Source organism: Scomber japonicus, chromosome 4 (genome assembly GCF_027409825.1).
Source record: "Scomber japonicus isolate fScoJap1 chromosome 4, fScoJap1.pri, whole genome shotgun sequence".
Lineage (NCBI taxonomy): Eukaryota > Metazoa > Chordata > Actinopteri > Scombriformes > Scombridae > Scomber > Scomber japonicus.
Window position 1 is genome coordinate 20,293,130 of NC_070581.1, and position 27,852 is coordinate 20,320,981.

At 40.7% G+C, this 27,852-nt stretch overlaps 1 protein-coding gene across 3 annotated transcripts; it reads left to right on the forward strand.

Moving 5' to 3' along the window:
• plcg1 (phospholipase C, gamma 1) lies at window positions 1–27,790 on the forward strand. Of its 3 annotated transcripts, none has more exons than XM_053317504.1 (33): window positions 1–240; window positions 1,542–1,829; window positions 11,124–11,276; window positions 11,493–11,586; window positions 11,702–11,749; window positions 12,279–12,363; window positions 12,510–12,593; window positions 12,987–13,009; window positions 13,098–13,167; window positions 13,267–13,368; window positions 14,439–14,557; window positions 15,122–15,207; window positions 15,644–15,764; window positions 16,015–16,183; window positions 16,307–16,429; window positions 16,772–16,873; window positions 17,137–17,324; window positions 18,274–18,474; window positions 18,622–18,741; window positions 19,083–19,263; window positions 19,340–19,417; window positions 19,512–19,615; window positions 19,772–19,865; window positions 20,074–20,146; window positions 21,129–21,292; window positions 21,570–21,666; window positions 21,790–22,014; window positions 22,102–22,250; window positions 22,353–22,467; window positions 23,572–23,733; window positions 23,882–23,970; window positions 25,186–25,458; window positions 25,550–27,790. In XM_053317504.1, the coding sequence occupies exons 2-32, from the start codon at window positions 1,613–1,615 to the stop codon at window positions 25,456–25,458; spliced, it is 3,909 nt and encodes a 1,302-aa protein (XP_053173479.1). In that variant the 5' UTR covers window positions 1–240; window positions 1,542–1,612; the 3' UTR covers window positions 25,550–27,790. The 3 variants fall into 3 exon arrangements, with proteins under 3 accessions (XP_053173479.1, XP_053173477.1, XP_053173478.1); XM_053317502.1 differs by having other exon boundaries at window positions 25,186–25,454; XM_053317503.1 differs by having other exon boundaries at window positions 20,077–20,146; window positions 25,186–25,454.
• Window positions 27,791–27,852: the final 62 nt, after the last annotated feature.

A 27,852-nucleotide genomic window follows, 5' to 3' on the forward strand; every position in this document is an offset into this window, starting at 1 on the left:
TCTTGCCTGTGCCTCTCTATGGACGGCCGGAGGGGAGAAGAGGAAACGGGGATTGTTGTCGTCGGGACCACAGCGCTTTTTTACCAGGGCCTAGCCATGATTTAATCACGGAAAAACACGGGGAGCAGGGGGGAAGACACGGAGAAGGAGAAAAACGACGGGAGAGAGGAGAGAAGAGAGAGGAGAGAAGAGCAGCCTCGTAAGCCGTAGGAGATGTGCGGTCGGGCCGAGATTGCGGCGGTAGGTACAACACAGCAGCCCCTTGCGACGTGTTGTTTTCCAGTTGATTTTCTCTAAAAAAAAACAGAGCGGGTATGGAGGGGTAGAAACGCTGCTGGTACCTGGGCTTTTTTCTCTCCCGGTGGGGTGAAACTAACCTCGGTTGTTCCTTTGGCCCAGCGGAATGCTAGCACACACCGGCCCCGTTTCCACGCTGTGAAAATAACCAGACGTTTCTTGTTACACTGTTATCCCACTCTGCTGCCATTCGCCACCAGTTGTACCCCCCCCCCTCCTCCCCTCCTAAAAAAATGTGATGCCTTCTTTGCTTCTTGTATCCAAAGGAAACTTTGTTTTCCACCGGGACCGGGACTGCAGCAGGTTACGGGCCTGTTGGCAGTTTGAGAAATCAAGTCTAAATTAGATTTCTCCTCTGGCTGGATTAAAGCTGAAATCATTGTCTGAGTGAAAGTTATCCGGTGTGATTAACTTAATCAACACGTTTTCCAGTCTGTCCAGCTGTCATTTATTTACATCAGTGTTAATCATAAATCACAGTCCTGCTCCTGTGTTACTCAATACTGAGAGTAACCTTACCCATATAGAAAAATCAATACGTCCACATATGTCAGGAAATGGTGAAACTGAACCAACATATAGTACTCTTGTATAATCTCTTTAAATGATCGTGTCCACTTTTCTTTTACAGATTTAATAGATTATATTGTGTGTGTGTGTGCGCGCGCTAATTTAGTTCCGTATTATGTACTTATTCTGTAGGTTGGGACATTTTCAGGACACGTACAAAACATAAAAAGAACCATAATTATTTACGACACAATAAACATTGAATGGTATTAAACAAAGCATATGAATTAAACAGTATGCAATATATAGTAATATTTTTTGGGGGGGGTTTTGTGTATCTTTTAATGTCAGCGTTTTATGTTTGGAGGTTTTTCATGAATTTGTGTAAAATCTCACTTTTATTCACTATTTGGGAATGGCCATATTTCATACTACTCATATTTATATTTCACATATATGTTAAAAATATAGGTAGGAGAAGCTTTAAACTAGATACTGTATTTAAACATGAACATGAGAGTGGTTTAAACATTTTCGATACTGGAAAATGTACAGTGTTGACAGCATGCAGGTGTGTAATGGTGTACACAGTAAAGTTGTCAGTGTTTTTAGCCTCAGCTCCTCACTGCATTATAATGTGTGTACAGGACAGACACACTAGAAGTCCTCTGGGAATTGTTGTTTCATGGGTTTCTCCTCCATCTCCCACCCACCCCCTTCTCCTCCTGCTGTAGGTATCCCTGTCTAGGCCTGGACTGAGCAGATTGTTCTGAGAGGAAACGGATAACAAACAGGGGAAGTGAACATGGCTGGGACCACAGGCTTCTTTTCCAACGGACCTGGCCCGTGGATGGACAACGACACGGAGATGAACAACCTGTACCGAGACCTGGAGCTGGGCACAGTACTGACACTGTTTTATTCTAAGAAGTCCCAGCGACCAGAGAGAAGGACATTTCAAGTCAAGCTTGAGACCAGGACAATTATCTGGACTCGGGGCACGGATAAAATAGAAGGAGAGAGTGAGTAGCTTTACACACACACACACACACACACACACACACACACACACACACACACACAGATAGTGCTGCTCCTGAGTGCTCATTTTAAATGCGACAGTGTCCTTGCAAGAACTGGTTTGTGTACATACATTCAGAAATATGAAAACTACAAAGTGAGGCTCACAAAAGAAATTGGGTGTGGACATAACGTGACATAACGTGACGTGACGTGACGTGGCAGGATTGTAAACAACTGACAAGTGGTGTCAGTCATGATTGACAACAAGTCAGTTTTCAAAACACAAGTTGAGGGCCTGGGCGAAATGAAATATAATATTGGTAATGTGACAAGTTCGATGGGAGACTGGCGGTGCTTTCACAAGATATCTATCTATATGCAAGACATTTCAGAGAAACAAGGATTAGAGATGTTAAATTGAAAGTGAAACATGCATATGGATTATCTGTTGGTTTTACTCCGAACAGTGTGGTAACCTGATTTTTTTTTTTTTGGTGCGATGTAGACCGCGAAAAGACAGCGCTCAAGTTAAACAACAATTTTACTACGTACAAATTTAGATTTTTGTCTGTTCATATCCTTATCCTTTTTATTTCAGCTCTGATTAGTCCCTGTAAATGTACTTAGTTTTGCTCAAATGAGTCGGATCTGGGTTGTTATGTGAGTCGCCTGAAGTCCTTCAGTAGTGCCTGCATTGGAAAAAGATGACTGGACTGCTCATTCATTTTCAAAAGTACAATTTTTCCTTTTATTTTGCAGAATGTAAATAATACAGGACAGAGCAGGTGTGCATTTTGGAGCAATCTTTGCTTTCTATAAGTAGTTGAATCACATCTCAGGCACATGACCATGGCTGTTATAAAAGAAGGAAGGCTCATTACATCGCTGTATAGCACATTAACACTCATTGGTGTCACAATTGAAAGCTGTCAATGCAGTTAGCATAGTGGTGAACACTTCATCATCTCTACACTCTCAGTTTAACAGGTTATCAGTGAGGGTGGTGGCGCCTCTGGTATTTCGGTGTATTGTTATTTAGCAAATGTTTCATGTTTCAAGGTAGATTGATTTATATGTAAATTCAATCATTTATTTGCGTTAAAGTTGTGCTACATTTATACAAACTGAAGCTTTTTATGCATTAATGGTTGAGGTTAATAATAGACTAATGTTTACTAACATTAGTACTATCAGTACTACTACTACTACTATTGTACTATCACAGTTTAGCTAACTTACTAGTTAGCTAAACTGTGATGGTATCCTAACTAAATAAACTCCGAGCCCCTTAGCTAACGTAAAGTAACACAATCTACAGTTTTTGATACAGTGACCGGGTTAGCTAGATTAGCTTCAGCAGGGCACCAGACAAATGGGTTTACATCCCAGGTGTTCATTTTTTTTTTATCACAGCAGAGATTATTTCATTAATTTCCATTTAATTTGACACACCATGAGCCCTGTAAAGTATGCCTGTAATGATATTTGGAGACCAACAGCAAATAAGTGACTGCACCCTTTTGGAAAAATCAGTCAGTATTTTCTGAAGTGTTTCTCCTTTCATTCTGGTAGAAACATTTCTTCATCAAAGGTCATACAATGTAGATATGTAGTGTTTTTAGTGTGCTTCTCCGTGCATCTACCATAGGCTTCAATGGAGCTGACACCGAAGTCTTGCACCAAGCAGAGCATTACAACAATGTATACAGGTATCATGACGTAATGACCCTTTTCTTTGGGGTTGACCACAAGAAGAAGGAACCATTTGTGGAACCGTTTTATTAATAGGAATATTCTGTAATTTACCAGGAAGGCTGACATACAGGTTAATGTTCAACAAACCAGTGTATCTGTGGCCACGCAGGCCTTCAGTGTGTCGTTTAGTCGTCTGTCTCTCGGGTAGCAGGATGCCTTGTGCACAGCTGCACTCTGCTCCGGATGCAGCAAAAAGAACACGAACACACACGCGCACACACACACACACACACACACACGATGACAGGCTCAGGGTTTTTTTTTCTTTCTTTTCTTTTTTACACACATCTTCCCTGCAATGAAAGGCTTCATACACACATGAGCTCATTGCTGCAATTTGATACTCCTGTACTCCTGGAGAGGTGAAATCGGCCTAGGCGGCTCATAAATGTACAGAAATAGAATATGAGCGTTTTTACTGGAAGCGTGTGATCATTTGGGAACAATTTGGCCCGCCTTATATACCCCCTTATCAATGGCATAGAGAGAATTATGTCCATTAACTGTGGAAACGGCACTTTAGCTTGTTGCTAAATATAAAACGCTGAGACCTGTTTGGCACATTCTCTCTCTCTCTCTCTCCAATTGATTTCTTTTTTTTTTTTCTTCTTTAGATTTCTTGTTTGACTGAATAATTTCTATAAAGATGCTCGTTGCATGCTGCTAGCCAAATGACATAAATCAAACACTCATACATCAATTGTGTGATGCAATTACATGCTGATGCCACATGCAGGATGTGGTCTTGCAGAATGGTTGCAGACTGGTAAGATATACGTGCAGTGAATGACACAAATACCATGTTGTCTTTGCTTGTGTTGTCTTTTCAAGTAAAGATATCTGCCCAAACACTACTTGAGATTTTACATATGCATGTAGTTCGGGAGTCTGTTGCGAAATATCACAAATCGTACAAACCATCTTTGGGAGTAGGTTTCTGAGTATGTGACTGATAACAAAGCTACTTCAACGTGAATCATAAGCCTGTTCCAATGTGACACATCATTTTGCTACTTTTTTATCATCCTCGAGCCAGTTTTTAGATATTTATGAATGAACCTCCATGTGTCGATGATTTAACGTCTCATCTCAGTTCTTGGAGTGCCCTGTAGCATAAGATCCTTTCATGTTTACAAGCTTTGCTCAAAAGCACTTAAGTGGGGGTCTTACGGATGCAGGTTTAATTTGACTTTGCTACTTTATGTCCACAGTGGTATTTGTCCCTTTTTAAACAGTACAGTATTTCTCAGGAAATGTACCATATCATGATATATTTTAATATCACAATAATAAAATACCTTGTTAGAAGATTTTTATTCATATTGCCACAGAACATGTAGCACTGAACAAAATATTGCAAAAGAACAAAGTGTTTTCACAGTTACATAACAAGCATGTAACGTATTGAACTCCTTCTCAGGTTTAAATGTAACAGATACACATGATGACCTACGATGAATAATGACTTACACGCAGCCAGTTTGAATGTGGGTCTGTGTCGATGTATCTTATTCTTCTTTGCCACAACCTAACCCTAACCCAACAGTAAATCAGTTCTCAGTCACATTCACTCTTGCTGTAGGCCTTTGACAGACAACAAACTTTTTTTTACACTGTGTTAATAACTCTGAGTGGTTCAGAGTAGATCTGCTAACATCACAGGAGGACGATGCACATACATGAACTAATAATTGGTAGTTATAAAGGTTACATATTACAGGAAATAAGTAATTTAACTACTTCAATTAGTTAATCAAAGTAATGTAACTTATTTCATTTGATTTTCTAGCAAATGTTTACAACTCTTGGGGTAAGTGTGCCCATTAAGCCCACCAAAACCTAAGCTCAGGTTTTTCATGGATACTGACATGATGTATAAAGGAGATACTTTCTTATAAAGCTAGATTTAAATCTCACTTGAAAATGTATTTATTGGTTCATGTAGATTTTGGAACTGTTATGTAACTGTAATGGATTACAGTTACATTTGTTTTGTAATTAAATTACGTATTGCGTTACATGTAACTAGTTACCCCCTAACATTGTAGTTATGGTAATCTGTGGTGTTCATTATTATTAGAATTTGAGTTGAAATGATTAGTGGATTGACAGATAAATAAAAAGCAACTGTTTTGCTAATAAATTTACATTTTTAAAGCTAAAGAAAGCTTTTCATTGTGGATATTTGCTGTGTTTATCCTGTTTTAGATCATTATAAACTGAATATCTTTATCAAAGCAAGACATTTGAAGATTCACATTGGAATCTGTAAAACTAGTTCATCTAATTTGAATAGTGCACTGAGCCCACAGATGTGAGGTTATTCAAGTTGTCAGAGGGGTATGGTGAACTTTTGCCGTGTGGCATATGTTTCAGTAGGTGTGAATGAGCAATTGTCACAGGTTATTTAAAGAATTTGCTTCAGTTCTTAGAAGTCTTAATAAAATGTATCTGACATGCAGCAACCCTCACATCCTGTCCAAACAGATATGTTCATAACGCCCGGTTTGAGTGCTTGCACAGCCCGCAGAAGAGGGGGCACTCAAACGGGCTACCATGGCAACTGTTGAGCCTAAAACCCGCAGAAACATGGTTGTGCAGTGCAGCAAATGCACCAAATACCTTGAGTTACTTGCATTAGTTTGACCACGGGATCATTTATGTTTATTTACCTCTAAACAGCCAGCGAGCAACAACAGGCGGCAACTCCAACATGGGCAGTGATATTAAAGAAGCTCAGCCTGAATTAACACAAAACAAACTCAGACTTTGCTGTGATTTTATGAATTGATTAAATGGATGCCGAAATAACGCAAGTTTTAAAATGTTTATCTTCTGAAGGGGGTTCAGATCGATCAGAGCTATGCTAACATTATCACTGCTCCAGTCACTCTCAGAATGACGTCTAAATACATCAGAAACATTATTGTTAGTACACATGGATATCTATATTCTGTGTAACTTAAAAATGTTATAACCTGGCATTTCAGGTATTTATTATTTATTATTGACAGCAGCTGAGGTGGTGTGTGACTCCAATGTTAACTTATTGACTTAGCTACTAACTTGAGAAGCCAGTTTGCAGATAAATCATCTTAATCTCAAAAGTTAAAAAAGTAAACTCTTCCTGCTGGTAAACTGCTCCGGATCAGAGCAGATTGGGTGTTTATTCATCCAAAAGATGAGACCTCAGCAACAGTGACGCAGCTCCTGCTTCCTGACTCTCTCCTTCAGAGTTAGCTGCCTTTCAAGCTTTGTCCCTCAGTCCAGCCCTGCAATACACACACATGTTCAGATCTTAGCTTAGTTTACCCGGTCATGGCAGACCTCAGGAAATGTAGTGAGTGGAGACTCAGATAAAGGCATGGATGCAGGCAGTTGTACTATTTCAGTCCCAAATGACTTAAGAAGGGGCATCAAATCTAAACGGTATGTTGAATCTCAACAGTACAGAACAAGCCAGCCCACAACAAACTGACTGGGTGATCATATTTCACAGTTTGTGTGTCAGTAGGCTCATCAGAGACTCAAATATGTACACACAAGCACCGAGAAGTTAGCTTCTCATAATACATCCCTTTTTAAACATTTTCTGTGCATTTTATTTAAATCATAGTCACGATCCTGGATGAGTCCATGTTGACCTGCATGAGATGACGTTAGTTGTGTCTGGGAAATTTTTTGGGGAATGAACCTTGTAAAGAATAGTTGTTGTTTTCAGTAATGTAAATATGACTGGAATTACCTGCACACGTCTGTGGAAACTGTCATCACTCTGACCTGCTTTTTCCATACCTCCCGCAAAGGAGACACATGCTTTCTCACCCCAGACGTGTGATGTCATTCATAGCTGACACACTGCTCCATTTCTTTATTTTATTTTATTTTTTATTTTAGTCACACACTTGGTTGTCAGCCCGTTTTTATATATGAGACAAATACCAACAAATTAGCGGGACATGAACTCACAGGCAGCGACGGGGGTTTCACAATCAGCATCTGGTTTTATGTGTGTATGAAAACATTGTTGTAGAAATCAGTTTGCTGTCAGAAAACAACCTCCACAGCTGACTCCATCTGTTAACAATGTGTTGAAAAGAGGAAACAGAAATCGTGGAGCAGCATGACAGTTATTTGTCAGGGGGAAAGTCCTCGACTTAACTTTATCCACTGTGATATTAAAGGAGCTGATGTGGGTCAGCTGAGGCGGGGGTGCACTCTGCAACAGGATGCTCAGTCACTCTGTAAATCTGAAAGCAGGACTAATGGACAGCTTCAGTTTTTGTTTCGAAGCTTGTTAGTTATTCTGTGCTCAAATATGTAAAATACTGTACTTATTTATACATATCACAATTACAAGATTTGGAAATTGGAACATAATTATTTTTCAGTGTTTTTGTTTCCTGTGCAGAATTCAACTAATAGCCTCTGTTGTGCATCTAATGCATCTAACTAATGGAATATGTGATGAAGGTTATTAAATTGAACAGAACGTAGAGTAGGGCCGGATATCGATCAAACCTCTTTTTAGATGCAACGCAACAGCAGCCCCAGCCCTACAATCATGAATGTCCATGTCTCACTGACTGTGATGAGTGAAGTTACACCATCAGTCAGCCCAATGCGGGACAGTCAGCGGTGTAAGCGTGTAAGTGTACGGGGGGCTTAGCAAGTTTAGCAGAGAGAAACAGAACTACAGAGAATTGCAGACTTCACACACACACACACACACACACCCAAATCTGTTAGATGAGGAGGACGAGGGAGAGATGAATCAATTAGATCTCAGCCACGTTGTTTTACTGATGTCTAAACTCACATCTCGTCTCATTTCTCTCCATATTGGTCTGTTAGCTATTATAACGTGTGGCTTCATATGATTGCTACAAACCAAAGTTGCATTTGATTGGATACGTTTTTACAGTAAGACGACAGTCAAGAATTTTGATATTAATTTTTTTTTTTTTTTTCCATGTATTATTGGCATATAACAAGAGATAACTAAACAGTTAACACACGGACAGAGGATTAGAAGAGGGGAAAATGTCATTTTCATTTCACCGGGTCTTTAACAGCCCTCTAGCATTTCATACACACCTCGTCTTGTTTTGTTACTGACTGAAAACTGTCAAACAACGTAGGCTGGCAATGAAAGCCTCCTCACTTTTTTATGTTGTTTACATAATCAGATAGTTTATTAAATCTACATATTCACAATTTTAGTCTGTATAAGGGCTTAAACTATTAATTACTTTTATTGTTAATTAATCTTTTGACAATTGTCTCTAAAGTGTCAAACACATCACAAAGGTGACATTTTCACATAGTTTTCCCTTACCAGTGATCCAAAACCCAAAGATATTTAATTTTATGTTGTGTACAATGATATTCAACAGAAAAAAACCCCAGCAAATTCTCACAGAAACTGAATCTGCAAGTGTTTGACGTGTTTTCTTGAGAATTTAAATGAGTAATCAAATGTTTCAGCACCAAACTATACTTTTTAAGATAAAGTTTTTGTATGGCTGCTTGTTTAGACATTTAATATAAAACTTGATCTTCTCTTGTTGAAACTACGTTTATCAAAGTACAGTATTGAGAACATATTTAGTCCTGAACTCCAGTGTTAGTGTTGAAAAGTATGGCCCAGCCCTGGTGAGAAGTGTTGGAAATAATGTGGAAGGCTGAACGGAGCGCTGGAGGAAGTGTGGGAGTGTGTTGCAGGATACCTCCTCTCATCTCCTTTGCTAAGGTTACACCTCTGGCTATCTCTTTATTTCCTGCATCTGTCTGAGGCAGCCTCCAAATATTTTGACTAAAATGACTAAAAGTGTTGTCTAACAAATCATCCTGTCAGAGCCGCCTTGCTCTCAGCGGAAGTCTGCTGGCCTATGTAGCGTGTAAAGTAAACTGAGATATGATGTATGATCAGAGAGAGCGGCTTGGTTAAATTCTGCGGAGAAGAGAAGACGACATACTTTTTTTTTTTTTTTTTTTAATGCTTGAGAAATGAACTTGCACATGCTCACCTATATGCAAGCACAGATGTGGTGTGTAGGCGACAAAAGCACAGGATGTGTGGTTCGGGGGCAGGAAGAGGAGCAGGAGCTGAAAGAAGTGTGTGTGTGTGTGTGTGTGAGTGTGAGTGTGAGTGTGTATTTAGCAGGAGAATCCCTAGCTCTTTAACTGCTGCTAATACAATACTGATAGGAACCTGTTGAGCTATTTCACAGCCTACACACTCGTAAAAATTTCAGACTGCTCGTTAATGGAGTCAAGACAAAATTTTACCAGGTCTTTTTTTTTCCAGATGTTCATTCCTGAAGATGAAGCAATCTTATATAAAAGCCTATGCAGGGGTTTTTTCATCAGTCCAGTTTTGAAGATATATATTATACAGGTCATATTATATAGGCTGTATCAGTGCCCTTTTTAAACTCAATTATTAAAGTCATTACAAGCATTCTTGCTGGAACACTAGAATACCATTTCTGTAAGTTGTGAAATCTCTGTTTTACTGTCACTCGCAGACCCGACTCGTCCCCTCACAAGCAGGTTTGTGTGACTGGCTCAAGACTCTCTAGTTTGCATATAAGTAATAGGTGGTTTTGGTTGAGTTCAGTGGTGAAAGGCAAACAAAGGTTAATTTGGGGTCGGTAGCTTCATCACAACCTATGAAATGACGACTTAACAATATCTTTCTACCATATTCTTTTACTGTATGTGTGTGTGGTTTAGATCATGGCGTCCGCTTTGCTGTTTTATGTGGTCAAGGGGCTTTAAACTCTCTCAGACGCAGTGTCTAGTCTAGGTCTGGCCTGTGTTTTGGTCTGTCAGAAGATCATTCAATGATATTATGATCATATTGTGTAACCATTTTATAAAATTCTTTCATCTAAATTAATATTTCCAAGCAAATAGTGCATTTTTAACACATAGAGTTTTGACTGATATGAAGTGCAACAGTTTGGGGCATTAAACATTAGAGCCACAATGAGTAGTTGATTGATCGATCAGCAGCAAATTACTATTAAGTAGTATAAGTAATATTAAGAAGTATTCGGATTGATGACATATCATTTTAGTGTTTTTGGTTTGTTTTTTTAATGTAAATGATCCTGGCTTCATTGTTTCATGTTTGAGATTTGTATGATTTTCTTCTGTGACAGAAGATCTTTTTGTTTTGAGCTGCTGGTTGGACAAAACAAGACATTTGAAATTATCAACATGGGCTGTGGGAAATTCTAACAGGCATTTTTCAGTATTTTCTCACGTTTTATCGATAAGAACTAATCAATTAATGGAGAAAACATATGGATGAATAAAATCATAAAACATATCATGAGTTGCAGCTCTATTGAACATAATTTAGATTATTTTACATGATATTTGCTGTATATTGGTCTATGTCGTGATCATGACTTCAGTTCTATATGCATTGCCCTACTAGTTCTACTGGGCACAGCTTTATATGTGTGTGGAGCTGGAATGGTGGTTCTGTGTTAAACTAACTGTTGTTTGTGTGTCTGTCTCACCAGTTGACATTCGAGAAATCAAGGAGATCCGTCCTGGACAGAAGTCACGGGACTTTGAGCGCTATGTGGAGGACTCGGCAGCGCGGCTGGACCAGGCTCACTGTTTTGTCATTCTGTATGGCACCGAGTTTCGCCTTAAATCCCTCAGCCTGGCAGGTACAAACACACACAGAGAGCAGCTTATGTACATTCAGATATTGCTTTTATTTCCAGCTTTCTTTTTTTTGTGTTTATCACCTGTTAGTTTTTTTGTATATGTCTCATTTTTATCAGTAAATACAACTTATCACAGTACCAAAAGAACCTGATGAAGGAGTTTGAATTTATTATATGACAATATTTGTATTTAATCACGTGTCGCTTTGCCCTCAGCAACGTCTGATGAGGAGATGACCATGTGGGTGAAAGGGTTAAACTGGCTTGTGGCTGACACACTGAAGTCTCCGACACCGCTCCAGATAGAGAGGTAAATGAAACACGTGGATACACACCATATCCAAAGCTTTAGCTACTGAAGGGGTGGTGCATTTATTAATAACCACATTTTTAATGCATTAAAATGTCTTAATTCTCTTTTTTAGGTGGTTACGCAAGCAGTTCTACGCCGTTGATCGCAACAGAGAAGACAGGTAAATCAGCTAGACTTAGAAATGTATCCTCACAGGAAATAGGCATCATTAAATATCATAAAATAGTTTGCTGCAGCAGTTGTGTGCTTTCCCAGAGTATCCAGACCAGGAGGACTAGCTATCAGGCAGTTAGGTGTCTTTGAGAGAGAGAGAGCTACAGTGAGGTGTAGTAAAGGAACTAACCTCTTAGCCACACACCAGCACCTCTTCCTGCAGCAGGAAACAGACTGCAGAGGATGGGGGAGATGCACAGAGATGTTTGTCTGTTACATCCTAGACGAAAGAGCAAGCCTTTGTAGCTCTGGTGGGGGTATTGTCTTCCCCTGGCCAAAATTCCAGGCTGTTGTAGTAAAAGTAAAGCCAAAATGTCTGAGGGTTTTTAAGGGTGCCTGTAAATAAAGAAATATAAAAAAATGACACAACAACAGTGTCTACGTGTACAAGCTGGTAGTCTTCTTGCATTAGTCTACGTGCGTATCCATGTTTGTTTGTGTTTTTATTTTCCAACGAAACCTGTGTATATGTTTAGGATATCCTGTAAGGATCTGAAGAGCATGCTGAGCCAGGTCAACTACAGGGTGCCCAACATGAAGTTCCTCCGAGAGAAACTTCCGGTAACCTCCTTCTACTTATCACAGTCCTGCTTCCACTCCAGCTCCTTGCCCACTTCCCTTTCAGTATGATGTTGTTAGAAGCTTAAAGATTTATGATTTGTGGGTTTTTTTAAGTTTTGCATTCTCTCTTTTTGCTCATTTTATAGGACTCTGAGTTGAGGAACGGAGACGTGTCCTTCAGCCAGTTTGCCCAGCTCTATCGCAGCCTCATGTTTGATGCTCAGAAAAATGTAAGCTTACATTTATGCAATCATTTTGCTCTGTCCCAGCGCTTTCATCTCCCAGCACACCCCGTCTGATGCCAAAGCACCCTTCCTCCCCCATCTGTGTGTTCTCAAATGGCTTCAAGATCAATATGGACCAGTTAAAAACCCACCAAACCCCTCTGGTTGAGGCCATTAGGACACCGACACACACACACACACACACACACACACGCATACACACACGCAGGCAGGCAGGCAGGCTGGGGTCAGATTAAATGGATGGATGACCTCAGTGCCCCCCATGACAAACCACTCAGCCCCCTACAGGATGTCTGTGTCCATCTTCATGTCTAGTACCACACACACTGTAAGGACAACACTTTGATTATTTAACTGAAATGTTTCTTTATCTTTCAGATGGAGATCCCGTTTCTACAGAGGTAAGCCAAAATTAAACACTGTACTATACTCAGTGAGTCTCTCTCTGCAGCGTCACAGTAAAGTGAACCATTACTTTCTCTCTGCCAGGTTCATTGACAGACCAGAACAGAAAATCTCCCTAGAGGACTTCAAAAGCTTCCTCATGGAGTCTCAAAAGGTAATCTCTCCAGGCTATTGGGCATCTAGCTCACTGCAAATTTGTTTTATTTGCACGCTCTAATGCATCTGTGTTTCTATGTGCTTTACGTGAATCCAGGAAATGTGGGTCACAGACAAAGACAAGGTTCAAGAGTTTATGTTCGGCTACATAAAGGACCCCCTGAGAGAAGTGGAGCAGCCTTATTTCCAGCAAGACGAGGTACACACACCATCTCTTCTCTTTTCCTTTTTCCCCCTTTTTTCTTGAGTCTGTTTGTGCTGTTTTCTGGGGGTTTTTGCTCACTAATGGAAAAATGTAAACGTGTTTACTCACGTTATATTTTCCAATGCCCCCCCTCTGTGATGTCAATGTGGGTGGGAGATGCTCAGAAATTGACATGGATAGCCACGATCTCGGCCTAAAGCACCTCCTCCCACACAGATAGAAAAGGTTATTGACTATGACGCTACGTGAGAATTCTGCTGAAAGCAATGCTTTTTGTGGTCACCATAAAGCTATGATTGACTCAAGACAACAGGAAGCTGGTGCAAACCAGCCTGCAGTAGCTGGTACTGTCTCTGTCTGCCGCAGGTCACATTATGTTAGACAGCAGTGGCACATGCTTTTTTTGACCCCTCACTTAGAAGTCTCTTAAAGGTCAGAGTGCAGCGTGAAGTGCTGCTGGAGTCGCTGAGGATTCAGATCCTTTGTGTCCTGACAGGACAGAAAATACCATCGTTACTGTTCTGAAACAGGCTGAATCCAAATATTCTCTCTGAACTTGCCAACTTCAGTCGTACATACTGTGATGATGTGCCTAAAGTGGTCATTTTCATCACATCTGCAAGATGAAAGTGATATGAAAGTTATTAATCCATCTTTAACTTGTGTCTGAAAGGTTCCCACTGATATTGATATTACCCATTTATGTGTCGTCTGCTGCTTCTTTACATAGAAAAATGGATGTTAATAAAAGTGGAAATGCACTGCAAAACAGTAAAATGTTCTGCTTTCATGAGCATTAACAAAACCCTCAAAGGGCCCTTATCAGTGCACACTCCAATGCATACCTTACTTAAACAAAGAAGGGAAAAAAAGATGTGAAAATATATATAAGTATACAAAGTCATTAAAATGACTAGTTACTAATGAGCAGTAAGTAATTTTTGTTTTACATCTTCACATCCATGTTGCTTTGAATTAAGTCTGCAAAAAGTGTCTGCATGTGAGGCAAAGTCTTTACATTTGGGTTAAGCCTCATCTTCACTGCTTTCTCCTCCTCTGTGTAGTTCCTGACGTACTTGTTCTCCAAAGAGAACACCATCTGGGATTGCACCCTGGACCAAGTGTATCCTGAGAACATGAACAATCCCCTGTCCCACTACTGGATCTCCTCTTCGCACAACACGTAAGGATGAAGTCTGAAGCTTTCATGCACATATTTCAAAATGCCAAGTTTCACCCACTTGTTGTTGGTCCTTGGGAACATTGAAGCCTGGCATCTTCTCTTGCCAGAGGGCCTTTTGAACTGACCTCATACATCAGATAAAAGTGTATAATTGAACAATTATGCTCCAGAATCAGATGCAAGCCAGTATTTTGCAGGAAAACGTATTTTCACTCCTATTGAAAAGTGTGTGAAAGGCAGCTGAAATGATAACCTTCTGTACTAGATATGAAACAATACTCATTGGAGCAGCGGAACGAAAACTTCCTATGTTGCTTTGATTAAGTTTGAATTGACTGACTGAATGCGGAACAAGTGTTTACTCCAGTCAACAAAAGAAAACAATCCTTTTTTGATATAACAGTATCACTGTTTTTGTGCTACCACCAGAGAAAGTGTGTGTGTGCGTGTGCGTGTGTCTGTATGGTGCAGTCCTTTGCGTGTGAATCCTTTTTCAAAAAATATTTTAGATATGAGTGTGTTGTTTTTTCTTGTGTGGCTCTGACGTTACATGCTTATTTTTAGTTACCTGACTGGAGACCAGTTTTCCAGTGAGTCGTCCCTGGAGGCTTACGCTCGCTGTCTGAGGATGGGCTGCCGCTGTATTGAATGTGGGTAAACAAACACACACACACACACATACATATAGTGTTTGTCCCCACGTACAGTAAATCACCACCATTTGACTTTCAGCCTCGTAATTAACTGTCTTACCCTCTTTTCTTATCCTTCTATTCTATTTTTAAATTAGCCACCACACCCTTACACATACCCTTACACACACACACACACACTCACAAACACATTCACAAACACATTCACACACTATTATACAACAGTGTTACTTAACACTTTTAAACCACTGTCTTGTCAAGCAGGTTTCTATGAATAGAACAGGTTGAGAGTGAGATAAAGAGTCACTTACCTTTTAGAAAAGTAAACAAACTTGTGTGTCCTCAAGGTTCAAAGGTCAAATTCTTTGACTGTACACCCATGCATACTTTTCTAGACAGTACAGTACATGAAATGATGCGTGTTTATTTTCAGTGGACTGTTGGGATGGTCCAGATGGAATGCCAGTCATCTACCACGGGCACACCCTCACAACAAAGATCAAGTTCTGCGATGTCTTGACCACCATCAAGGAGCACGCTTTCGTCACATCTGAGTGAGTCTCCACACGCGCTGCCCACACAATTTCTTTTTACAGCCATCAGTGGCAATAAGATGATGAAAGGGATAAGAGATGACAAAGATAAAGAGACAACACACATTGAGAAATATCAGATGAAACAATTCCTACTGGCTGCATTGGCTTATTCATTCTAGTGCGTGAGAAAATAAGATAAGAAAATCACGTCTATGTGGAGAAGGATTTTCTGTGAAGTTGCATTTCTTAAGTTTGAATCCCTCCACAGCTATCCCATCATCCTGTCCATTGAGGATCACTGTAGTATTGTCCAGCAGAGGAATATGGCCACTCACTTTAAGAAGGTGTTTGGAGAAATGCTGCTGACCAAGGCGGTGGATATCGCAGCAGATGGCCTGCCCTCACCCCACCAGCTCAAGAGGAAAATCCTCATCAAGGTCAGGAACCAACCTGATGTTCTTTTTTTTTTAGGCATAAGTGTGACTAGACATTTAACATACAGTGTTCTGATAGTGTAATGTTTCTGACTGTATACCCTTTTCTCCTCTCACATGCTGCAGCATAAGAAGCTTGCAGAAGGCAGTGCCTACGAGGAGGTGTCCACTTCCACTCCCTACTCAGAAAACGATATCAGCAACTCCATCAAAAATGGCATCCTGTACCTGGAGGACCCCATCAACCATGTAAGCATGCTAACTGGATTCTGGATGCTGCCTGAGGGAGAAGGCTCATCTTGAAATATGATGCAGTGAAGTAGCTTATATGCCATTTGTGCATTATCCCTGTTCTTCAGTGTCAGTGTTTTTGGTTCTCTTCTGTTAAACATTCAACAGCAAGTCATAACTGGGTCCTGCTTCTTTTTAGAACTAGGCCTTGATTCATGAACTGCTTTTTTAGTGTTTTAAATGATGAAATAGTTTAAAAGGGGGCACTTTCTTGCCTTTTTTGGACCACTTTTCAGTGCGACACATGGATCCTCTAAATATTTTAACAAACTCTCTCTCTTTCTCTCTCTCTCCCCTCAGGAGTGGTACCCTCATTTCTTTGTCCTGACCAGCAGTAAGATCTATTACTCAGAAGAGACCTCCAATAACCAGGGTAACGATGACGAAGAGGAGCACAGAGAGGTTAGTAGGCCTGATTCGCTGCTGATATAAACCTTGAATGGCAGTGCTCAAACAGGATAGCCTTAATCCACATATGTTATAAAAAATGCATTATTTTTTTGCTAGGATTGGCGAATGCCTTTTGCAGGTTTTAAAAAAAATCTTTAAATCATTACATGCACAGTTTATTGGTTAGATGGTTTGGTTTGGCTTGTGTGTATGAGGTGACAATTGTGATTGCTGAGTTTAAAAGCATCTTCCTCCTCCTCCTCCTCATCTCCCAGGTGGCCAACGGTATGGACCAGCATGTGACAGAGAAATGGTTCCATGGGAAGTTGGGCGCAGGACGGGATGGACGGCAGATAGCAGAAAGGCTCCTGTCTGAGTACTGCCTGGAGACTGGAGCTCCTGATGGCTCCTTCCTGGTCCGAGAGAGCGAAACCTTTGTGGGAGACTACACGCTGTCCTTCTGGTAATCATCTTACACAGACATCAGCTGAATTTGTTTGGTAGTAATGAGATACATGGACAAGGTTTTTAAAATGTTGATAATTTTGTGAAATACAAAACCAAAAGCATAATTGAGTAAAATGACACCCATTTAATATACATTAGATTTAATATACATTAGATTTATGGTAATGATGGGAAGTGGACATTGAATGCAGTTTAACTGAATGGTAATTCATAGTAACCCCTAAAATTGATTGGGAATATTATTCTTACATTTACTGTTAGTAGTCATTTTTAGTCTCTTTTTGTAATTAGCAGAGTCCTATATCATTGAATCATTGTTTCAGTCATTTTTTCCGATTTGAAGTTTTACTGTAAAATGTGATTAATTGCTGCAAATTTTTGTATTCTTAATATTCTGGGGATTTTGGACTTTGGGTTGAATTAATTTGAACATTTTTGAATATGTAAACTTTGACATTTTATGGACTAAAAGATTAATTTGAGAAAATAGTTAGCAGATGAACCAATAACAAAAAGGTTGCAGCTCTAATATTAATGTGATTTGATCATGATCGATGTTTATGGAAACTTAGTTGTTGAGTGTATGCAGTCTTATCTATAGCATACTGAGTGCTGTTGTGGCAAACTCTTATCTGTCAGGAGACTTGTTGTCACGCTGGGTGTTGTGTAACGTTACATGCAAAGTCAAAAGTGACACACTGGCGGATCAATCAATGTCAATATCTCTAATATTGATTGAACACCGTCTGTTAATGCGTGGGATCTGCATGAACTGTGTATGGAAACAATGCATAGATGCTATCGATGCTATAACAAGGGGCCCAGTGTTTTCAGAAAGACCAAGCGTACACTGTGTAGTCATAATGACCCCTAAACAATTTTATACAAATGTTTTTATCTCTTACCTTCTCTTTTTTTTTGCATCTTCTCCATCTCTGCACCAGGCGTTCAGGGCGCGTTCAGCACTGTCGTATTCATTCCCGTCAAGAGGCAGGCAGCCCAAAGTTCTACCTGACTGACAACCTGGTGTTCGACACTCTGTTTGCCCTAATTACCCACTACCAGCAGGTGGCGCTGCGCTGCAACGAGTTTGAGATGAAGCTCACTGAGCCCGTGCCTCAGACCAATGCACACGAGAGCAAAGAGTGAGTCTCTAAATAACCTTTTATAACCACACATTGCAGATCTGTAGCTGACATCCTCATTTAGCGTGAACAAGGGTGAGGTGTGAAGTGAAGAAGTCAACAATGTGTCCCTGCAATTAAGTTTGTATGTTTCGTTATTTGTTTCAGGTGGTACCATGCCACCCTCTCAAGGAGCCATGCAGAGAACATGCTGATGAGGGTTCCTCGTGACGGTGCTTTCCTTGTCAGGAAGAGGATAGAAGCAAACTCATACGCCATCTCCTTCAGGTAACTCGGTTAATCAATTAGTTGATCGACAGAAAATGTATGACCAACTATTTTGATAATCCGTTTGAGTCATTTCTTAAGATAAGATAGTTTCAGCTTCTTTATTGTGAATGTTTTCTGGTTACCTTAGTCTGTAAAGATAGTAAACTGAATATGTTTGGGTTGTGGACTGTTGGTTTGGACAAAACAAGACATTTTAGGTTAAATCTTGGGCTTTGGAATACAGTGATAGATATTTTTCATCATGTTTTGACAACAGATTAATCAACAATGAAAATAAGTTAGTTGCAGCTCTAGTGTAGAGGAAGACTTTAAGTGATTCACATCATGTCTCTTCACAGGGCTGAGGGTAAAATTAAGCACTGTCGCGTGCAGCAGGAAGGTCAGACTGTGGTGCTGGGCACTTCTGAGTTTGACAGCCTTGTAGATCTTATCAGCTACTATGAGAAACACCCTCTGTACCGCAAAATGAAGCTGCGCTATCCCATCAATGAGGACACACTGGAGAAAATAGGCACTGCTGTGAGTACCAATCAGAAAAAAATATGACACTGTTTTTTTGCTATGACTTATTAACACACAATCTGTCATCCAACAGGAGCCAGACTACGGGTCACTGTATGAGGGCAGGAATCCAGGCTTTTATGTGGAGGCCAACCAAATGCCTACATTTAAGGTGAGTGTCCACTGTGGAGAAGTGTCATTTAGGACAGTTTGGACTTGCCTGAAGTAAAAACAGTAAATATATCCGTAACCTTCTGTCTTTTTAGTGCACGGTGAAAGCCATGTACGAGTACAAAGCCCAAAGAGACGATGAGCTCTCCTTCACAAAGAACGCTATCATCTCTAATGTGGACAAACAGGAAGGAGGATGGTGAGTGACCTGCATAACATTCATTCAGGAAGGAGCTCTTAATTGTCCTTTTAGACAATCCTATTTGTGAAATGAGAGAATGAAAAACTGTACACTTATATTGACATTTTAAGGCCACACTCCTTCTTAACGTGTTCACATTTCTCTTTCTCCCAGGTGGAAGGGTGACTGTGGAGGAAAGAAGCAGTTTTGGTTTCCTGCTAACTACGTGGAGGAGATCAGTCCATCAGCGGCGGAGCCTGACAGAACTGTAAGGATCAAAACCCACAAACTGAAGAGCTATAACTACTTATTTGTATATTTCAAAAGAAATGAGTGCACCTGCCTCCTCCACAGGGAGGTTGGACCTCAGGATCAGCCTGATCACTCATCTGTCTATTATTCACTGTCACACAGTTGCATGTGCAGTGTGGATTATAGGTTATCTTATTTCCTGATCCCCCCTCTTCTCTGTAAAGCAGGAGATGACAGAGAACAGCCCTCTGGGAGATCTGCTGAGAGGAAGTGTGGATGTCTCTTCCTGTCAGATTGGTGAGTGGCCCCTCCATTTCCTGTTCTACTCTGTGCTGCAGGGCTGCAGAGCCAGCAGTCACCTTGTCAAAGTGTATCCTCCTGCTGTCGCTGTTGCAGGGATGCACATCTTCTCTGCACTCTTTGTTTTTAATTTCAGAAGGACACAGGCAACACTTGCTTTGCTGTTTATTTGTCCATTATCAGTCACGTATTATTTATTCTTCCTCGTTTGATTTTATTAGAACTTTTGCTTTTTTCTCAGCTGTGTCTGGTGTTTCATTGACATCCTATAGTGCAGTCAATACACACCCATTAGTGTTGGCACATGCTGTCATGCATTGTTATGGCCTCTGCTAACCACAGTTAATACCGTAGCCCATTTCTTTGCTGCTGGTTCTTTGGCTCCATCTAGTGGTAGTATGGAAACAGTCTAATTATATCTTTATGTACACTTTTGATCTAAGGTGTACTGCACATGATCACCAGCAGAATTGCAAGAGTTTAGGTGCTTGTTTCCTGAAAGTGATGGTGCTAAACCTTGAGGCAGTAATGCTGTGTACATGGATTTTACACCTCACTGCTGTGCTAGAAGTTCAGATTACTTGAACTGTAATGCTGTTTCCCTCTGACCTTTTCTTTGTGAAGTATGTCCAATCAGATCATAGTGGACCAAGAGGCTGAAACAGGGGGAAAGGTTTTAGTGGTAAATTCGTAGTTTGATGGAAAAAAGGCACATTGGCTTTTATTCAGGATAAATTTAAGCCAAACCCAGCTGTGAGTGAAGCTCAGACAAACCATCATGTTATCTCTTCTTATCTCACACTATTCCTATTTGTTTTATTTTTTGTGATTGTGTTGTGATTGTGTTACTATTTTATTGCAGCTTCAAGTCATTTATAGAGATGCAATCAAATTCAGATCGTATCACATTTAAAATGTTTTAACTGTGATCCAGTTAAAAAGTTCAGTTGAAGTTGAACTAACCCTTTTTTCTCTGCAGTCGTGCGCACTGATGGGAAAGGCAGCAGGCCTCACGTCTTCTCACTGGTGCCGAATACTGCCATGCGGTCGGGCACAGTGCTGGACGTCGCTGCAAGCAGCCCAGACGAACTGAAGGAGTGGGTGGTCAAGATCCGCGAGGTCACTATGACCTCAGAGGCCAAGGTATGTATATCACTCGGCTGGCAAGAAACCCAGGCAAAGACTCACACCATTCTCATGCTCAATGGGCCAGTCATGACTGGTGTTTGCTCTATAATACTGAAAAGTGCACGTAAATGGTATTTGTCAGTAATCCCATTCTATTGACTCAGACCTCACCACAATCTTGCTCAGCACAACCAAAGCTTCGGTGTCATACTTAATTTTGTGAAGATACAAACTAAGAAGTGATGTGTTCCACTCTTGGTGTTATATTAAAGTTGTGTCTCTCTTTGTGGAGCTGGAGGAGGGGAAGATGATGGAGAGGAGAAAGAAGATTGCACTGGAGTTATCGGAACTGGTCATCTACTGTAGGCCTGTGCCGTTTGATGAAGACAGTAAGGATTGCATACGTTCACTAGAAGTGACAAATTTTCAACAACAACAATCAGTGACATAATAAAAGTAGCCCAAACAAATACAGGTACGTCAGGTCTGTCCTCTCTCCCTGCCTCCTGCAGAAATTGGCACAGAGCGAGCCTGTTTCCGGGACATGTCATCTTTTCCTGAGACCAAGGCAGAGAAGTACGTCAACAAGATCAAGGGAAAGAAGTTCCTGCAGTACAATCGCCTACAGCTGTCCAGGATCTACCCCAGAGGCCAGAGACTAGACTCCTCTAACTACGACCCTCTGCCCATGTGGCTCTGTGGGTCCCAGCTGGTAGCGCTCAACTTCCAGACAGCAGGTATCTACTGTCTTTGATAACAATTTAACAGCGTAGACAGAAGAACTTTTTTTTTTTTAACCTAGTTTTCTCTTCAATCACATACAGACAAGCCCATGCAGATGAACCAGGCTCTGTTCATGCTGAATGGAAAGAGCGGCTATGTCCTTCAGCCGCCCATCATGAGGGACGATAACTTTGATCCTTTTGATCGTCACACGCTACGAGGCCTTGAACAAGTCACTCTACAGATAGAGGTACAGTAAAGTGAGAATCATTTTATATTCATGGGCTGAAACGAGTGACTGAGGAGATCTAAAGGAGTTTCCTTGTATTATTCTTTTTCTTCACGTATGAAGGTTTTGGGCGCCCGGCACCTGCCCAAGCATGGACGAGGCATAGTTTGTCCTCTGATCGAGATCGAGGTGTGTGGTGCGGATTATGACAGTGCCAAGCAAAAAACTGACTCAGAAGGTGAGAGCTGCTCTGTTTTTTGTTTTTGTTTTTTTTTTAAACCCAGAGGGAGTAGTGTGCCAAAACTGAAGGAATGGGTAGTTGGTGTTTACTGGATACATCACCCGCATGTAATTTCCTGTCTGGTCCTAGAAAAACAGGAAGTTGTACAAACAACTTAGCAACGTGTGGGAATACAATAGGGAACCATTCTATACTATGAAGATACTTCTGGCATAGTTCTCATCGGAATTTATGGTCTGGTTTTGGCCAAAAAAAATAAACATTAAGGAATTGTTTTGTGGCTTTATTTAACATATTTTTCCACATGCTGTACTTTTGTGTGGTGGGAAATGTTAACACAGGAAAAAAAAAACCCAATATTTATTTTCCTAATATTGTAAATCATTGTAGTCAAGGATCAGTGACAATTGCTAATTAAAGATATTTATTTTAACTTTACACATTTTTTAACTTACCTTAACTGTTGCCAGTATCTTTTTCACTTTGTCTGCATTCCTTTCATTATATAATCTCTATTTATTGTTTTACTTTCAAACGCAGAGCATCCCAACATAATAAAGTGAAGCCTGTTTAGCAGAGGTTGATGCATTCTCACCATTATACAGTACAGGAACAAGGTTCTTTTACCACTAGTTTAATGTGGCCATGTTTTCATAATTAGGTCAGTAGATTACTTTTGGAGTTTTCTGCTACAGACAGCTGTTTCTGACCCAAACACAACTTATATGGTAGTCATGTTTTTATGAGACATAAATTTAAATTAGTGGGTTTACAGTTTCCTTTTCCATTTTGTACTTTTTTTTATGTTCATCCGTCCTGCTTTGTGTTTCTTCCAGCAAAAAGAGAGTGAGTTATGCCAAAACAATTGTCCTTGACATTTGGACACAGGTTTTAATTCAGTTTGTTGTGTTATCATGCCAAAATTCATGGAGTTACACTGTGATGAAGTCTGCAACTGTAATGTAATTACTGAACGTTTTCAGCAGACCTTCTCACTGTTGTTACTTTGGAATATAATGTAATTACAGTAACTGCACTAGCACTGGATACGTAATAAACATGTCTCATCTTTCTCTACCCGTCTTGTTTTTTCCACTGCAGCTGATAACGGTCTGAACCCCACGTGGCCCCGAAAGCCGTTCGAATTCACAGTGTGCAACTCTGACTTTGCCTTCTTGCGTTTTGTGGTCTATGAGATCGACATGTTCAACGACCAAAACTTCCTGGCTCAGGCCACGTTCCCCATCCACAGCCTGAAGACAGGTACGCAAAACAGGGTGGTATCTGAATAAGTTTTCAGCAAGTGTGTTTTAATGAATAAGAACCAAAAAATGACCTAAAATCTTGTTGAGTACCTGGACAGTACTAACAGCTTCTCCGTACTCTGCCTCTTTCTGTTGTATGACACCAGGTTACCGGTCAGTACCTCTGAAGAACAGCTACAATGAGGATCTGGAGTTGGCTTCATTGTTAGTCCACATGGACATAATCAGAGGACGGGTAAACTGCTGCACTTTACTGAGCCTTTTTGAAACTGCTGCATTTGATGTCTTCACTATCAACTAACTCTACATGCAACAAAACCTCATAAGAGAAAAAATATATATTAATATATACAATCATCACCTCTTGAAATGAACCTATACATAGTTAATCAGTGGGGATTGTTCTTAAAGGATGGGTTTACAGTTCATGTCTGTCTAAAAACAACAGTCAGGTGTCCAAAAGAAGACACATTTTTCTAGCTTTAATCATTCCTCCTGTTCATACAGACCATTAGAAGATACCTTTTTAATGTACTTACAGTGTAAGTGATGAGGTTTTGAACAAAAATGTATTAAAAGTTTATCTGAGGATAAAATGAGGCCTCAGCAATCTTGAGTTAATCAAATAATGTGGATCTATCCGCAGTTTAATTTTATAAAATTCCTTCTTTATGTCTCTGCAGACAGTATTTAGTCTGTTCAACTGCAGTCAAAGGATCGTAACAAAAAGAGGGAACTTGGCACTTGATTTGGTTGGCTGAAGCTTCACATTAACTTCAAATAAAGTTTTACAGGGAAGGAGGGCTGCAGTCGCCCATCACTTACATTGAAAGCGCATTATGAAGGAATCTTCTAAGTAGAGGCCAGTATGGAAAGAGGAATGATCACAGTAAGAAAAACAGATCAATGTTCTTTTGAGAACATGACTATTGATCAGGATGGACTTGAAAAATAGTGAACCTATACTTTAAAAACCGAACACTGTAATGTACACTGAAACTTGCTGGTTGCTGTAATTGTTCCTCCAGTTCTTACTAGGATGAAGATATCCTTTTCTAATGCTATTCCAGTGTATGAGGGGACAAAAAGAGGCAATATTGTACTATAAAGACTGTAACTACTGTAAATACCAATTTAATTTGACTAAGTGACAGATGAAGCCTCATATTAGCTTAAACTGAACTTCAGGGTGTATTTTTGCACAGAACAAGGACTGTGGATTTGGTGTCTTTAACACTTAATGACCAGTATGGATAGCAGAAGCAGTGATACTGACTAATAACTCTTTCAGTGTTCAATAGTTATTTGAGTGTCATTTTAAGATGCACTCAAACATTTGAACACATCCCATAAGCTTCATGAGCAATTGAGTATCCTAGAGTTGAGATTTTGATGTGTCAGTCATCTGGCTTTTCCTCATTTTTTGTCCTCTCCTTCCTCCCACTCTCAGGATGAAAATGGAGAGGTTCTGAGCCCGTTCCTCGCCATTGGGGCCACATCAGTGGCCGCATCAGCTCAAGTCGGACGGGAACGTTTGGGGGATCTGAGCTCAGTGTCCTCGACTTCCTCCAACATGTCTCCTCTGCCCCAGTCGCCAGCGCAGGCCATGGCCTACAGAGGGAGGGAGGGCTCCTTTGAATCTCGCTACCAGTCTCCTATAGAGGACTTCAGGGTGCCCCAGGAGGCACTGTTGGACCACATGGACCCGCAGAACAGAAGGTAGGTGTGTGACGTGTTGTTTTGGGGTTTTTGCATCGAGTTTGGTAACCATAGAAGATTCCAGACATGGTGTGCTGTCTTTGTCTTTACCTCAGGATGTTGCGGAGGACCAGAGTGGGCGGAGAGAACCGTGTCTAAGTCCAAGCCAATCAGGACGCATTTTTGTTGCACCCCTTGCCGCCCCCACCCTCCTCCCCCTCCCTCCTCACCCAGTCGCCTCTCCCTGTACTGATGATGTCACTGACTGCTGTGAACACTGTTTCCATGGAAACGCCCACCACCGCTTTGGCCTACATTTCAGGCAGCTCTCCCTCCCTCTGTTCTCCAACCGCCCCCACCCCACCTCCCTCTCTCTCTCCCCGTGCCCCTCCCTGCCGCCCAGCCTCCTCACCACTGATTAGAAGGAGGGACTCGGACATAAGAGGAGGGGGCGGGGGGGCACTGAGAGGAAGCTGACCGCTGCTGACAGGAAGAAGAAAAAGACATTCACAGGAGAACAAACACAAGATGAAGATGTTCCAGCTCTGGACTGGTCGCTTGCGGGTCGTCCTCTCTTGTGTTTTTAGGTGTGCACAACAGCTGCTTAGAGGAGGGAAAGAGAGAGCTATAAAAGGTATCAGTTTGAAACTGTTTCCCGGTTAAGTTACTTTGCTCTTCTCTATTTGGCGTATATGAATATATATATTTATTCCTGCTGTGCTGTTGGCCAGAGAACAGCAGCAGCTGACCTGCTCTCAAAGAGCTCCTGTCTCCATGTTTTTAATTATTATAATTATTTAAACCTTTAAATATTCATAATGTGACCTTTCAATTTTTTTTATGTATATGTGTAAAACACGAGGGCTCTCTACGGCTGTTTTTAATGTCTCTCTCTTCTCTGCTTCGTGGAGGAAATTATGCACCTCCAGTCTAACTCACACCATAATCCTTGAGCGATATTTAATTTTTTCTTTTGTTTGTTTTCTTTTGGGGTTTTTTCTGTGAAGGCATCAGGAAGAAGTCATAGCCTGTTTGTGTTGGAAGCAGTGAGAGAGCAGGCAGCATCATGCGTTATGTCTATACACTCACACTCATGTACACACAGCCAGGACTTTTTTTTATTTCTAACTTACATTCCAAAAAAATAAAAAAACAAACTGCACATCATTCCATTTTCCTGCGTCGCAGGCGCCTTTACAAACCAGTCCAACACATTCAAACCTCTGTCTCCCTCGCTGATAGTCTTACCTCTCAGTGATTTGTGTCTGTAGGGTATCCAACGCCACACTGTGCGATTTAAAGCAGGACCAGGGATAAATGTGAGAGATTGTGAATGATAATTGTGTACAAAGTTGTCTATCTTTGCTCGTACCATCTCACGTGTTTAAGGGTGATTCAATGACAACAGAGTAGCTGTATTGTTCATCTAGGGATAGTTCACAGGGCTGCAACGTTATGGCTTAAAATTTGAAAGCTTTACAATATTTATAGGGAACATTATACATGTAATAAGTGTGTCAATACACCATCATTTACTGTAGGAATTAATATTGCAATATAATAAACTGTGCAGCCCTGTTTTACCAGGATTTGTGTTGGAATATTTGGGATATTTTTTACTGACATTTCAAGTCTTAATACAGTTTATGGGCCCTTTTTTAATTCATTGTTTTGTTCACCATAACTGTTCCCATAACTGACAAAGCTCTCTCATAATAGTGATTATAAAAACCGCCACTATTTTAATTTAATGAGAGTGTTTCAGTTCCAACAGATGTCTCCTAAAAGTGGTTTTAAGGTTCTCGATCATCTGTACAATATAAGGAGTCTTCAGTGTTTTGAAACCAGAAGCCGGAAGGTTTTGCATTGCCAGTGTGAGGCATAAAGAAAACATGCCATAATTGATGTCTTTCTGGTATGTCCTTGCTATACCACAAAGACATAAGGGACCTTTTGTGTTTGTGTTGCCATGTCGTCCTGGCACCAAGCTGCTTTCCAGAAGCCTGCAAGTATTTTAAGTTACACTGCCATGATATACAGTTAAATTTCCACTGCCTGTGAGTGAGTTTATTTGTATTGAAACATGCAAAAAAAAAAAAATGGAGAACCGGCTGACGGCTCAAAGTGAATGTCAATTGCTACACTTAAAGATTCATCATTCCCAACTTTTTAGACGCTTATTCTGGCTTCTACTCATACTACTCTCTTGAGGTTAAATGTTGGTGCCCTTTATATGTGCGGGGAGATCTCACTTCCTGTCTTCGTGGTGTGAGAACGTGTTTGGGAGGAACAAGCTGAATCTGAGCTGGTGCCTCAGGCTTTTGTTGTAGCTGTGTGTTTCTGTGGCTGATGGATGACAAAGGTGCCTGGGGGTGGGGTTGGGGGGGGGGGGTAAGAGGGTCTGTGGTTTTGGGCCTTC